Raw genomic sequence first — 16,486 nt, forward strand, 5'->3', positions numbered from 1 at the left:
TTCAGCAATGCTAAATGGGCATGTTGCAGCCATCTGTATTTGAACACAGCAACAGTGTCAAAGAGTTTGTGGGTCACATTATACATTCATTCATTCCACAATCTTCAACGAGCTCCAGATATATCACATTCGCTGTTGGAATGAAGATTTCTACTCGGCAGTTGTGGAGAGATATGTGGCTCTGCAGAGGTTTAACTACAGATTTCCTACAGAGAACCTCGCAGACTTCCAGGAGAGTCTGAAAAGCTTTAAGGGTGTTGCAGGAGAGGTTGTGTTGTGAAATAACAGTGCAGAAAGAAAATCGATGTGTTGTGCAATTTAAGAGTTATATAGCATTAAAGTTAACCAATCAGGTCATTGTGTGTGCAAATTCAACCACTTGCACATGCTAAATGCGCTAATGCAGTGAGTTACCATTTGTTCAAGTGCTCATTACCAGTTAAAATGTGTCATTTTTGGAAGTGCTAAGCTATATGAGTAAATGCTACATTTGTTCAGTTTGAGGAAACCAAGCAAAGAACATGTTTAGCGACCATCTTGGCAGACAGGTTGAACTTGTGTGTGCAATGACCTTATTAGCTAACTTCAGTGTTAAATAACTCAGAAATGGCACAACATGATAAATTTTTTTTATCAACAATTATTTCCAGCACAACCTCTCCTGAAATGCACTTACAAGCATTTCAGACTGTTTTTGACCACCCTGCATAGCAGCTGCACTGAAAGAGGGTTGTCCCTACACAGTATGTAGAAAAATTGCTGTTAAAACTGTTGTTTCACCAAGACAATTGCTGCCACTTACATGAGTCAGGCATCATGCCTTCAATATGCAGTTGCTCTTTCTCCATGCGATGTACCTTTTGCATTTCTTGCTTTTATGTCTTTTTTTTTCCCAAAGGAAAAGAGAGAAGGTGAAGCAATAGCCCAGCATAGAGCCTGCACCTACTGTCATGTATTATTGATTTTCAAATGTTAAAAAACACAAGATGTATATCCTGTTTTTTGGTAAGAGAAGGGACTCACTCTCTGTTAATGAACAAAGGTAGACGCACATTATTTTAGAGCGTAATTGGTGGTACTCATTTTGATTGTGAGAATAAGTAAAAAGTCTGTATTTTTGATGTGTGTAGAAGAAATAATATAGTGGTACTTCACCAATGATAAACTGAGTTTTTATTCCAAGTGGTACTGCAATATATAAAAATCCAATAAGCCCACCTGTGTACTTCGAGTTATTACAAAGATCCGATTACAAAACAAATGATGGACAAGGTCAAGATTTTGTATGTGGATACGGCGATCAGATGTGGTATTATTAATTGGTAAGCATAAATCATCAACAACAGAAAGACTATTCTGTTTATGTGAAACTAATGTGAAAAGATTCTTTACCCATTTACAGGCATAGCTCAGCTTATTGTGCTTGTCTGACACACCGAAAAATTAATCTTGTTATTTACACATATCTAAACTTTTTTTTTTTATATAATAAAGTGACGACCGCTACTGTATACTGTCAGAAAAAAGTCTCTCTGTTTAGGGAGACAGTATATCCATATGAGAGCTGAATCCAGATGATACTGAGGCATATGATTCTGCACCTTTTTGCAAACAAATCAAGCATTGCATGATTGCTACATTGACAATAAACCAAAGAAAATCTCCCTAAAATTTTATACTAAAGTCTGGTAGATAGTGCAGTTTCCCAACTCGTGAAAGGAGGCAGTTTTGGGCCTACTTCTCAAACTAGTGATTAACTTAATGGGTGTCAGTAGTGACTGAAGTGTTGCCTTTGTAAGCTGTGTAGGGAAGAATTAGGAACAAATGATCAGTCATTGTCAGGTCTGGATACTGAAACCAAACACCTTCCTAACCACTCTTACCAGGATTGAGGAAGTATCATTCCATCATTGACAATGTGACCCTTCGGGAGTTTGTTATACAAAAGGCTTTCCTGATACACTACTAGTAGAGACACGATTTAGTTGGAAGGTTTTGCAGGGAGACTTTCTTATGACATAATCATTAACGCTATAAATCATGAGGGCATCAGGTTGATATGATCAGGCTGGTCATAATGCCTAAAGAATTAACCTCACACACAGCTTTTGCACTGAGATTGGGAGCTACCACGTATAATCTGACAACTTTTAAGGGGTACAGCCATTGGTATTAGTATGACATAGTAAATCGCACCACTTAAGCATCGCTTATTCTCTGTAACTTTTCGAGCTGAGTGCATTTTATTTTATTTTATTTTTTTATTTATTTTTATTTTTAGTGAGCATTGTCTTGCTATTTTTATGTTCAACGATGCCCAAGCACTCCTGATCACACGCCAGTATGCGGGTAAAGTGTCATTGTTCGGGGTTCTCACAGATTGGTCGTGTGTAGATATGGTGCACCAAAATTATTTGAATAATTTTTTATAGTGATGGTTTATGAGTTTGGATGTGTTACATTGATAGATAGGGTAGCAGTGAACATTGATATGGTTTATTTGCAGAAGATGTGTGTAGTTACATATGAGATCAGGAGACATAACAGCATTGTTGTTGTCAGTAAGTAGCCTGCGAAAGTAGAATACATTTAAATGTTAATGTGAGCAGGGTTGAGTCTAGGTGTTGTTAGGAAGTAAAATGATCTGTATGCTTAACCTTTTACAGCAATATTTTTCCGCATAAATTTGAGGAACTTTGATATTTTCTTTAAATACAGATACACATTTTTGTATAGGGCAACATGGTCAAATTTGCTTAGCAATAAACTGTTTTTTCTCTGTTAACAGTCTCATATTCAAAGTCTGATTGTTGCAGAATCAAAGTAAAATAGAGGGGAAGACAGATTATAGCCAGCATCTCAAAATGGCTCAGGTATATGGGTTTCTAGCTGTTCCAGAATCACTGGCATATCAAAGCACTACTTGCCCATCCATGGAACAAATTTTCAGGAATTGTCCCAGGAAATGACACCTGGGTTCAGTGCAAAGTGTGAGATAGTGTCAGTTGATGTGGGACAACTACCAACCAAAACCTAGGACTGTAACCAATTACTCCTTTGGTTACTAAAGAGGCCGAGGTTAATTCAGTTTATTGAAGTACAGGAGAAATTGCATTTCTTCATGTTCTGCAATTTTCCCTGATTGTGTCATGCTCAGCCTACTAATTAAAGTATGTGAAATCTTGAGGTCAGTGGAGTGAATGCATTGTATTTGGATTACAAAGTTCCTTATATGCTGTGACTGTGTGTGACCTTCAATCTGTACACTTTTTGCCAGCAGATAAAGTAATCCAGAATATCCATAATGGTCTCTTCCATGTACAAAAGTGGGGAATTGAGGTGTCATTCTAATGGGTACCGGGGCACCTAGGAATTAAGAGAAATTGATTAATAGATGTGGCAGCCAGGGAAGGAAGTTCTGAAAAATCTGTGGCTCAGTGTGCAGTGTGTCTTCATGCTTCCACATTGCTGTGGAATTAGGTGCAAATGAAACAAAAAAAGGGTTGCTACAACAAAGGGCGCTAAGCAATGGATAATAAACTGTAGTTATGGTATACATCCTTCTGGCTACTAGGATGAAATTAAATCCTTCTCACTTGTATATGTACAAGCCACAATGTGATGGTACTTGGCTTCTTCCTCCAAGTAGAGGACCATCCATTGTGTGGTGCCTTTTGCGTACAGAACACAGTATACCATACTTTGTTTTATTTTAAGATAAGAGACCAGACAGTGCTTTACTTGTGGCTCTGTCTTGAAATTGTAGCTAACAATGGGGATTTTAGAATACTGTGCTAAATAGGAGTTTCACATTTTTTGGAAAGTGTGTGTGCATGCATGTGTGTACACACACACACACACACACACACACACACACACAGAGAGAGAGAGAGAGAGAGAGAGAGAGAGAGAGAGAGAGAGAGAAGGGGGAGGGGTGTTAAATGGCAAAGTCAGAGACAGGGAAATTAGGCTGAAACCTTATATCTGTTTGTTGTTGTTGTTGTTGTTGTTGTTGTGGTAGCAGTCAGCCTGAAGACTGGTTTGATGCAGCTCTCCACACTACTATATCCTGTGCAAGCCTCTTCATCTTCGAATAACTACTGCAACCAACATCCTTCTGAATCTGCTTACTGTCTTTTTCTCTTGATCTCCCTCTACGATTTTTAGCCCTCACACTTTCCTCAGATACTAAATTCCTGATCCCTTGAAGTCTCAGAATGTGTTCTATCAACCAATCCCTTCTTTTAGTTACATCTCACTGACTTGAATTTGACTGATTTGTCAGGCAATGCTCTGCCTATTGATTTTATACAATTTAAAGTATGCATAAGGGAACTGCCAGTCCCCTCATCCAAACACCCAACCACCATAATCTTGCCAATGTGGCAAAAGCCAAAGGATGAAGGTAATGCCGTAACACTAAAGTGGCTTCTGTAGTGCAATAGAGCATTGACAGGTTCAGGAGTTGGTTGGAGAAACTGTTTCATTTACAAACAATCCCTTGCTTTTACCTACAACGCACCTATTTTAGAGTGTCTGACACCTGTGTTCTAAGAGATTGTATAGTCTTCACAGAATGGATAAGCTCAGTAGAGAGAGGGCTGAATGTGGTGTTGCTATCCTTGTAAATGATGAATACCATGATTCATCTCTTCCTGTAAACGTTAAGTTTACAAACAATTGCTGTTTATAGCATGTGCTGAATAAAGTGATTATTTTAGTATTTAACTGCCCATAATGATTTTGTAGACAATAATACCCAACCTTGTCACACGATTGCACTGCCAGTTGGTGCTCTGTAGAGGTGACTACTCAACGTTTGTTTTGTTACTCCATTACTTCCTCTTGATAGAAAGTATATGTTCTGAATAGGGACAAAACACACACCTCATCACTACTATGGGTTAATCCTGTTACATTAATCTATTCTTGTGTTCACGCCAAAGTATTCTGGACAGCTGTGTGACGGACTTTCTATACACAGAATAATTACAGTTTTCCAATTGAAGATTGGTGTTAAGACCTGTAGAGCCTATCTGGTGAGAACTACCGTCTTTTGAGTGATGAGGGTTGAATGCCACTGTATAATTAATAAGAGCAAAAGGAGTATGTGGCAACAGTTTTTGGACTCCTTATCAATTCTGCCAGTAAACTAACAGATGTGTGGAACATATTTAAGATGTGCACTAATAAATATTGAGATGTCCTGGGTGCACTATTAAACATTGATGTCCTGTCCTCGACTGGTCACATACTCTCTTACTTGATGTGGATAATTGAATGCCCCTGTCTCTTCAATAACCCACAGAGCCCAGATGGTGTATTCTGGATGTGATAAGACATTATACTCTTTCTTCAGATGTATTAAAAATTAATATTCTTCAAATGGCTTTTTTGTTAATGTATATGACCATGTTAATCAGTGGGAAAACACCTCGTGAAAATTTCTTCATAATTAATTTATATTTTCCTTAATAGAAAATAGATTCCAGATACTGCTAGTGTATATAACAAGATCATCCTGCTTAATTGAGAGGGAACTGTCTTTAAAATTTCAAATAAATCATTGTCGTCATGTAAGAATTGCTTTTCTGTTTCACTAAACAGTGACACATCACATCAATAAAATTCAATTGGCCAAAGATACTCTTTAACAGCTGTACTGCATTTCCTTCTTCAGTGTCAGTTAATATCTGTGATTAAGATTAAAATTTGTTATTCTTTAAAAATCCCATGTCCACTTTCCTATCACACACCTCTAATCTGACATAGTTAATAAGTAAGCTTCACAGGTTCTATCGCTGTACATTCGTGTAACCATATTAGTCTGGTATTACTACTGAGTTACTACCAAAACCAAATTTACGCATTAGAAATTAAATAAACTAGTTCACTGTATTGTTCACATTTAGTCACTTTAGAAAAGTTAAGATTTTCAGTACTCTTTTAACTTTCCAAACTACACTTCAGCCACTTTTCGTAAAATTGGTAACACTTTCAATATAGGTTCTGAGTTTATCATATTTCAAAATTAAGTTGCTCACTAATAACTCCAAAACAGTGTTTGTTAATAATTGAAGACCTATTGTTCCTTCAGATGCATCAGATATTGACTTTCAAACATTTTCTCCAAGTAAGTCCAACTTCAGTAACTTTCGTATAGCTTGTTGGTACAATTAGTATGCTCTTCAATAGACTTATTTGAATAACTCTTTTTTATTTACAAGACATCAACATGACATACAATGCTCATACAAACTTAAGACCTTCTTGCGAACTAATACATTTTCATAAATTCATGTTAAACATCAAGTTTACAATAATACATAAAGGTGATGTTGACAGTGAGGACGCGATGTTCTCGCTGTTGCGGACCATCAGCACTCTTGTGGTTAGGGGCCTGCTCTGCTGATTTGCTGCGTAGGTTGTACACTGATGAATCACTGGCAAGATCTCCACTCTTTGGTATGAATTATACAGAAAAACAACATTTTAATACACAAATCATATAAAAAAGACACAATTAAATCATATGCTTTCGTGGCCTATTTGATGTCGCTCAGGTAGAAAATAACAGTTTTGCTCACTAAAAAGTGAGCTTGATAAGATGTAAAGGATAACTGGAGGACTGACCAGCTAGAGAGACAATGAGAGGATCAGTGTGGAACATTCCACTCAAATCAACTCCATTGGCAGCTGGGATCTGACTTTCATTCGATACTGAGTGTTGGTTGACATGGAAGTTGGGACTTGTGTTATACCACTGCTAAAGTTTACACTGTCCTTCATATGAGAGTTGGACTTGGAACTGCCTCTAGCATGTTACACTGTACTTGGCCATGATAAAATCCATTAGGCGACACTTCGCATGAAATGATAAGCATATTTTTCTTTAAATTTTTAACTGAATATGGGCGACATGAAAATTTCCTGTCTCAAGGAAGAACAGTTTAATTCCCTTGTTTAGTGGATGTTAATCAAAAGCTTCAGGACCTATCGTGCACAAAATTTTTGATAACCAAGCCTATCAGTTAAAAGTTCATCCAACACTGCCTGTGATACCTGACGGAAACTGGTTGATAATTTTGGAATTGTGAACCAATGATTTTCCCTGATTCTGTTGTTCATCTTTGCGACAAGTTCATATATCATAACAGATGATCATCTGCTTCTTTGTTCATTGTGGATGTTCAACTTACTTTCTGAAATAGATGGCACCACTTTCTTACAGCTCTCTCTCTCTCTCTCTCTCTCTCTCTCTCTCTCTCTCTCTCTCTCTCTCTCTCACTCATATAATATTCACTCTGTGTACTGCACAAAGTCCACTGTGAATGCATATGCTTTCACATTATTCACGCCAGAAAATGGATTATAATACTAATTCACGAGCAGCAGGATTTTCAATGATAGGGGCCATTTTGATTTACAGATATGGGCAAGCAACAGTTCAGTAATCTTTCTGCAAAATTGACAGAGCTGGACAACACAGCTATTCTGAAATCACCCCACTACATCTCTCCTCCATATATGAGATAGTTTCATAATTTACTTTGCTGGACAGCCATTGCAGTTAGACAGTTTGTGGCTTAAACAGACCCTCACACACAAGGGTATTTAGATCTAATCTCATTTCCAGCCTCGATACTGAGTGAGGGTGGTAGTGTAAATCATTAAGTAATGCTTTGCAACCGTTTCCTTAGCTTCATGACTACATAATATCAAATGATTGATAAGCAAAAAAACACACTTCACCTTGCTTCTTAATTATTAGTAATACTGTTTACTGCAATTGATAACACCACATGGATATTAATTTGAGTTACTTATTAGAAACTACTGTATCCAGCCCACCCCATTCAGTATTTAGGGTGCTGAGAGCATTGCAGTAAAACAGTAGATATTTGACCACAGTGCAGAATACAATGTAGGTGGTTTCTAATTCTGATGTGTTTTTTTTGTTCTTGTTTAGAATATTCCAGTTTTGTACTAAAAGTATTAGTTGTGTACTCTACCTTTATAACTGTAAACTTTGAAGAAGCAACTTGAATAATTACATGAATATATTTCAGGAGATAATCCACAGATTTGGTAGTGTAGCATCGGACTACACTGAGCAACTTTCTCTGTGGGCTGACACAGATTACTATGAAGAAAATGTCATCCGCATTCAACTTCCTTACACAGCACCACCTGCACCAACAGGTCTTACACCAGAGCAACAACGTGAACGCCGAAAGGAGCTGGCCCGTAGACTCACAGAGATAAACGCTAGAAAGCGTGAAGAGAGGGTATGTAATGGAAATTACTGTAAATAACGTTGGAAGCTGTTGATTTCAAGCAAAGTTTTGAAATTCTTGCATTTATTTTCTGTGTGTTTTTATCTGATTCTGCATGAAAGTGAAACATTATTAAAGTTAATGTTCAGAGAGGTTTTTCCTGTTGCCATTGATGTAGCCCATCACCTGTTTAATGGGTAGTTCACATGCACGCATCTCTTCCTCAGCAGGTAATATGCACAAGCGCACCCTGGCACGATGGTGCTGTGTATTTTTCTAAAACATAAAAGTTTTCATTTTTGAATTTAAATTGATGATGGTTGGGAATGAATAAAATATATTACAGGAGTTAATGATATTTATTTTCACAATATTACCAGTCGTCTTCAGTGTGAAACATTTTAAAGCAAGGTACTGCACACAAGGAAACTGCGCATTCTGTGTACTAGATGAAGGCTCTTTGCGAAGGCCTTTTGCCATGCACACCACAGATCTCCTTGTCAGTCTTCTCTTCGTTGTGCGTGGCAGAAGGTATGGAAAATGCCTCGCTGTAAGGTGTGTTGCTTTCGGTGTTCTAGGTGGGTGTCCTACTGATCTCTCTTGTTGTGGTGAATATAAAGCTAACTGTTCGCCAAGACTAATCATGAAGTTCATTTGCTGTGTTTGCCACCATGCTTCTTGTGCAGAACATATGCATTGAAGTATACAACCTCCAACAAGTGGCGGAATACCTTCTGATAATATTTTTCCAGCCTGCTCCTGGCCATCTGGTAGCTGTAGCCGTGCAACTCTCAGTTGCACCTATCCATACCTCCTATATTCTTGTTGTAATCAGTGACAACGTGTGGCTTTTGAACGATTCCCTACTTGAGTTTACATTTAAGAATGTATCATCATGGAAGGCGCAGAGCGTAACATCTTGTTAACTGCATCTTCCATCGGTTCTCGGTAGAACAGCAATATAAAAAATGAAAAGCACTAGTTTGCTTTTGTTCTACAGTATTACTTGTATTGTGTTAACAGGTTTTCGGCTTACAAGGCCATCTTCAGACATTTACTGAGTATTGTCATCAAAGAAGTTACAGTGTTTATAAACAACACTGGAACAGAAGTTACACATCCACATTGAAGCAGAAACATACAGTAAGTAACTTCTTTGACAGTGTGGTGGCAATGCAATGTAAAAAAGAAAAAAGTGAACAGTAAATGAATAAAAATAAAAAGGGAATAGACAAGGAAAAACTAACACAAAATAGGAACAGCATGCCTACATAAGTTTCTATTAATGAACAAAACTAATAAAATAAAATAAAATTAGTACTTGAGAAGGCTGCTTAAGGTGGTATAAAATGTGGAGAGTGATAAACAAACCAATTAAAAGAAGAAATAATTATCAGTGTAACTACAGCATATATAAGGAACTTAAGAGATATCAGTAAGATAAACAGAAAAGAATAAATGCAGGAAAATGGAGGAGTGTGAGGGAACATACTTTAAATGCAATCTTTGAGAGTGTGTAGTACTGCATTTTAAAAGAAAAAAAAAAAAAGACTGAACAATACACAAATATAAAAGGAGCAAACAGGAAAAACATTGACATTATACTCAAGATAGTAATTATGTAACTGCTGTTTATTTATTGCAAACTGTTATATAATCACTGTTTTGAGTATAGTGTTAATGTTTTTCCTGTTTCCTCCTTTTGTATTTGTGTATTGTTCAGTCTTTTTTTCCTTTTAAAATGCAAGTACTACCACACTCTCAAAGATTGCATTTACAGTATGTTCCCTCACACTGCTCCATTTTCCCGCGTTTATTCTTTTCTGTGTATCTTATTGATATTGCTTAAGTTCTCTATATATTCTTTAGTTACAGTGATAATTCTTTCTTCTTTTAATTGGTTTTTTTATATCATTCTCCACATTTTATACCACTGAAGTAGCCTTCTCAAGTACTAATTTTATTTTATTTTATTAGTTTTGTTTATTAATGTAGACATGCTGTTCCTATTTTGTGTTAGTTTCTCCCTGTCTACTCCCTTTTTATTTTTTTATTTACTGTTCATTTTTTTTACTTTTTACATGCATTACCACCACACTGTCAAAGATGTTACTTGCTGTATGTTTCTGCTTCAGTGTTGGTGTCTAACTTCTGTTTCAGTGTTGTTTACAAACATTGTAACTTCTTTGGTGACAATACTCCGTAAATGTCTGAAGATGGTCCTGTAGGCCAAAAACCAGTTAACGCAATAAAAGTAATACTGTAGAACAAAAGCAAACTAGTGCTTTTCATTTATTATAACACCATCTCTTTTTGTCCTTCCATTTCATTGCCATCTGTTTGCCTCTGTACCCTGTTATGTCCTCTTCTTTCTTAAATTTTTCCTTTTTTACAGTGTCAGGGAACCCTTTTCTGTCTTGCCGCATTGTGCTGACAATGTCGGTGTTATTGCAGGATAGTTTGTCCACCAAATCTGGACTGGTGTACCAGTTGCCCTTCTGGATAGTGGCTACCATAATTAATGTCCTTTCGAGTGTAAACAATAAAGTCCCTTACATACCTAGAGCTGCTTTTATAGAATTAGGGAATTTGATGCCAAATCTGTTGCATTCTGACGGAATAAATTGCGCCCATCCAAGCCATGCTTTCCAGAGCAACAGTGATTTGAAAACTGTGATGTACGTTTATGGCATATATACTGATCTGAAACTACACTGCAGGTGCTCCATAAACAGGTGAATTTTGAATAGTTTTCTGCTGACAGTGCCTCGTGGATCGTACGAGATATTGTCAGCAAAGTGGACGAATTCCAATAAAAGGTGAAACTGGTTTTCGCTAATCAGTTTCCTGAAAAAAGGCGTGTGAACTGGTTCTCTCTTTGAAAAGTACATCTTGTGTTCTGATATGTGAAGAATTTCTTGAAGTATGAGCATTCAAAAAAGTGTTTTTACATCGTCCCTTGTAGTATCCCTGCCAACTGTAAACCTCGGAGTGTGCTGCTTAATTCTGATGAGAAGCTATAAACTATGTTCATGTAAGTTCATCTATTCCACTATTACTTTGCACAAAGCATAATCCACAAAACACACAAGACTCCTTATCACCATCATATTTTTTTTAGGGCTCAACTGTACCACTACCAACACTGAACAAAAATTGATCACAAATTGAACTATCATGTACAAATAGCCAATGTACCATCTGCTACAGTAGTGTCTTGTCGTCAAATGTTTCTGAATCGAAGTTACTTTCATTAGCCTCAACATCCATATCTTGAAAATTCCAGAACTCTCACTGAAATTATCGTCACTTTGTAAAAGCAACTGCTCTGTCTCCAAGTATTGCCCGAAAGAGAACTGCCATCTAGTGAACGAAGCTCAACTAATACCACAGTTTCAAGAGCAGACTGATAACTCATAATTCTCACTAGCTACTTGCTACATAATGCAGAGGACAAATATAACTGTAAAATACACTGTGAATTAGCAGAGAGTGGACAGATATATTCGTCACGCCAATTTAGAGGGTTAACAAAATCATGAACAATATGAAGCATGCAACTTAATTTTAACTCCAGTTAATTTTTATTTGCTGATACTACATTCCTTTGCCTTTCGTCTAACATGTACAGCACTTTTAATGCCATTTCTTGTGTGAAGACTTCTTATACTGCTGGAATGGAAGAACATGCCTGTACAAAGTAGTGTATGTAATTACTCCTTACCTCTTGTTTGTGCAAAAGTCAAACAAATAAAAAATAATTATTGTCATATTCTGCATCATGATAGTTTGCCATGTTAACGTTCACTAATTAAATGAACTGTATGAAATACCAAACCTTTACTTTTTTCTGCTGCACAAACTAACATAATGATTGAAATGATAAAAAAAACACATTTTAACAGCTGATTAGTTTCTTGTTTTGATTGAGATTTTGTTATTTGCCACATTCATTATCCTGTGCGTTTTCTTTCTCGTTCCACTATCAGTTCCCTTAGTGGATCACAGTTTACATTTGTAAGCTGTTGCTGATACTATATTTTCTTCTGTTGAGATCAATAACTGCAAGATACATTCACAAAGTGTACAATAATATTTTTTGTTTATTTGGTTGATGTTAAAACTTAATTCTTTTGAGATCAGTGAGTTTTTTGTACCGTTGGAAAGAGGAATAAAACTGAGAGAATGTGTGAATGACAGGAATACCAGTTGTTTTAGAGCCAAGCCAACCCCGGTGTTTGTTTGGACATAATCACACCTAGATTAAGAACGAGGAGAATTGATTTCATACATCGAATATCTTAGAGTGCATTTGCCTGAAATATTACTGGCTGTGTCCGTATTTATTTGAAACTGTTTGGTTCTCTCTTCTCTCACCACAGTCTACCGTTTTTGTTTGTCTTCCTCATTTCTGCATTTACATAGATATTCCAGGATGCTGTACACAGTGTGGCAAAAGGTACTTCATACCAGTATTAGCAGTTGTCCAGATTTTTGCTTATTCCCGCCTTCTGTTACTCTATGTGCTCCCACGCCCTTTTCTCTGTGCCTCTCCTCCTCACTCCTCTCTCTGTGTGTTTCCTACTAACCAATCTCTCTGTAAATCTCCTCTTCACACTCCTTTCACTGTCCGTCTCCTTCTCATTCGCCTCTTTGTCAGTCTCTTACTTCCTCCACCCTACCTGTTCACCACCTACTCCCTCTCTTTGTATTCATATCCTCCTCTCCCATCACTGCCCATCTCCTCCCCCTCCCTCTCTGTGCACATCTCCTCCCCTCCCCTCCGGGTTGGGTCCATTTCCACCTCACTCCTTGTCTAGGTCCATCTCCATCTCACCCCCTTTCTCAGTCCGTCTCCACCTCCCCCCCCCCCCCCCCCCCGGCTCGGTCCGACGCTCACATTGCCACCTCCCCCATCTAGGTCTGTAGGTCTGACACCCTGTCCCCCCCCCTCCCCCCGTCTCAGTCCGATGCCCCCATCGCCCCCTCCTTGTCTCGGTCTGACATTACATTCCACCCACCGTCTCGGCCCCGTCGCCCCCTCCCGTCTGTCTCGGCCCGTCGCCCCCTCCCGTCTGTCCTCGGCCCGTCGCCCCCTCCCGTCTGTCTCGGCCCGTCGCCCCCTCCCGTCTGTCTCGGCCCGTCGCCCCCTCCCGTCTGTCTCGGCCCGTCGCCCCCTCCCGTCTGTCTCGGCCCGTCGCCCCCCTCCCCGTCTGTCTCGGCCCGTCGCCCCCTCCCGTCTGTCTCGGCCCGTCGCCCCCATCCCGTCTGTCCTCGGCCCGTCGCCCCCTCCCGTCTGTCTCGGCCCGTCGCCCCCTCCCGTCTGTCTCGGCCCGTCGCCCCCTCTCCGTCTGTCTCGGCCCGTCGCCCCCTCCCGTCTGTCTCGGCCCGTCGCCCCCTCCACTCTGTCTCGGCCCGTCGCCCCCCTCCACTCTGTCTCGGCCCCGTCGCCCCCTCCACTCTGTCTCGGCCCCGTCGCCCCCTCCACTCTGTCTCGGCCCCGTCGCCCCCTCCACTCTGTCTCGGCCCGTCGCCCGCCCCCCTCCCGTCTCGGGCCGTTCGCCCGCCCCCCCCCCCTCCCGTCTCGGGCCGTTCGCCCGCCCCCCCCCCCCCTCCCGTCTCGGGGCCGTCGCCCGCCCCCCCCCCCCTCCCGTCTCGGGCCGTCGCCCGCCCCCCCCCCCTCACCGTCTCGGGCCGTCGCCCCCCCCCCCCCCCCGTTTCTTTGTCCATCTCCTTCTCAGTCCCACCCCCTTTCGAGTGCTACCTGCAAAATTCACCTATCACGCAGGGTAGCAAGGATGTCTGCAGTTACCAGTCCTTTTCAGCAAGAAGGAGACAGTGACAGTGAGAGGTGACGGTAGTAGTAGGACAAAATGAGTGAGACTGACTGTGAGACAGGAGACAGTGGCAGATGGAGAGACACAAAGAAATAATGGCAATAAGTTTGGTCAAGTGGGAATGGGTGGATATGAGTGACTTATAGCTATGGACTAGTGGATAGTGAGCAAGTTACAGTTAGGGGAGCTTGCGGGAGTGAGAGGTGCATTACATGTTAAGAAAGAGTGCAAATATGTTCACATGTCAAAATTTTTAGGAAAACTTGTACAGATGCTGACTGAGGAAGGTAGAATGAGGCAGCTGGTCCTCACTTTTCAGTCAGAGTCTTTTAAATAGGAGCATATTCGTCTTTTTTTGTGCCCGAGAGCATTTTTTTGCTGGTGTGTGTGTTGTGTGTGTGTGTGTGTGTGTGTGAGAGAGAGAGAGAGAGAGAGAGAGAGAGAGAGAGAGAGAGAGAGAGAGAGAGAGATTACATTTGTGTCTTGAGCAAAAGTGGCCAGGGAGGGGGGGGGGAACTGAGGATTTATATCATGTGTACAAAATTGTACATTCCTAGTAGCTCAATTTATTTCGTGTTATCTGTCATGCTTACTTGAGTCATTAGTAGAGTGGGATCTCACTATTATCTTACATGTGATTTTTCCTTACAGTTACATTGTACATTCCCCATATCCTCGTAGTTCCCCATGAGTGATGGACCTTCCTGAGGTTAGTTGGCTTGCGTGCCACATGATGCAGATAGCTGTACCAGTGGTGCAACTACAGGAGGAGGGTTATATGTTGAGAAGCTAGACAGACCTATTGTTCTTGTAGAAGGGCGACATCCTTTTTAGTAATTACAAGTGCAGCTGTTTGAATGATTGACTGATGTGCTCTTGTAACATTAGCCACAGTGTTAGTGAGAACGGCTGTAAGGCAATGGGAAACTACAGCCATTATTTTTCGTGATGGCATGCAACTCTATTGTATGGCTTAATGATGATGGCATCATCTTGGTAAAATATTTCAGAGATAAAATTGTCCCACTGCCCCTCCCCCCTTTCACACGTATGCGCGCGTGTCCCCCCCCCCCCCCCCCCCCCCCCCCCCCCCCCCCACACACACACACACACACACACACACACACACACACACACACACACACACACACAGAGAGAGAGAGAGAGAGAGAGCGAGAGAGAGAGAGAGAGAGAGAGAGAGAGTATATATATATACACTCCTGGAAATTGAAATAAGAACACCGTGAATTCATTGTCCCAGGAAGGGGAAACTTATTGACACATTCCTGGGGTCAGATACATCACATGGATCACACTGACAGAACCACAGGCACATAGACACAGGCAACAGATCATGCACAATGTCGGCACTAGTACAGTGTATATCCACCTTTCGCCAGCAATGCAGGCTGCTACTCTCCCATGGAGACGATCGTAGAGATGCTGGATGTAGTCCTGTGGAACGGGTTGCCATGCCATTTCCACCTGGCGCCTCAGTTGGACCAGCGTTCGTGCTGGACGTGCAGACCGCGTGAGACGACGCTTCATCAGTCTCAAACATGCTCAATGGGGGACAGATACCGGAGATCTTGCTGGCCAGGGTAGTTGACTTACACCTTCTAGAGCACGTTGGGTGGCACGGGATACATGCAGACGTGCATTGTCCTGTTGGAACAGCAAGTTCCCTTGCCGGTCTAGGAATGGTAGAACGATGGGTTCGATGACGGTTTGGATGTACCGTGCACTATTCAGTGTCCCCTCGACGATCACCAGTGTGTACGGCCAGTGTAGGAGATCGCTCCCCACACCATGATGCCGGGTGTTGGCCCTGTGTGCCTCGGTCGTATGCAGTCCTGATTGTGGCGCTCACCTGCACGGCGCCAAACACGCATACGACCATCATTGGCACCAAGGCAGAGCGACTCTCATCGCATGAAGACGACACGTCTCCATTCGTCCCTCCATTCACGCCTTTCGCGACACCACTGGAGGCGGGCTGCACGATGTTGGGGCGTGAGCGGAAGACGGCCTAACGGTGTGCGGGACCGTAGCCCAGCTTCATGGAGACGGTTGCGAATGGTCCTCGGCGATACCTCAGGAGCAACAGTGTCCCTAATTTGCTGGGAGGTGGCGGTGCGGTCCCCTACGGCACTGCGTAGGATCCTACGGTCTTGGCGTGCATCCGTGCGTCGCTGCCGTCCGGTCCCAGGTCGACGGGCACGTGCACCCTCCGCCGACCACTAGCGACAACATCGATGTACTGTGGAGACCTCACGCCCCACGTGTTGAGCAATTCGGCGGTACGTCCACCCGGCCTCCCGCATGCCCACTATACGCCCTCGCTTCAAAGTCCGTCAACTGCACATACGGTTC

General features: G+C 41.4%; 1 protein-coding gene across 3 annotated transcripts in view; it reads left to right on the plus strand.

Moving 5' to 3' along the window:
• Positions 1 to 16,486, plus strand: part of LOC124776382 (actin-related protein 5) — a 195,412-nt gene that overhangs the window by 60,775 nt on the left and 118,151 nt on the right. For all 3 annotated transcript variants that reach the window (XM_047251348.1, XM_047251350.1, XM_047251349.1), the window contains one exon: positions 8,070 to 8,288. In XM_047251348.1, the coding sequence (XP_047107304.1) occupies positions 8,070 to 8,288 (219 nt within the window). The remainder of the gene's footprint in view (positions 1 to 8,069; positions 8,289 to 16,486) is intronic.

Source organism: Schistocerca piceifrons, chromosome 2 (genome assembly GCF_021461385.2).
Source record: "Schistocerca piceifrons isolate TAMUIC-IGC-003096 chromosome 2, iqSchPice1.1, whole genome shotgun sequence".
Classification (NCBI taxonomy): Eukaryota; Metazoa; Arthropoda; class Insecta; order Orthoptera; family Acrididae; genus Schistocerca; species Schistocerca piceifrons.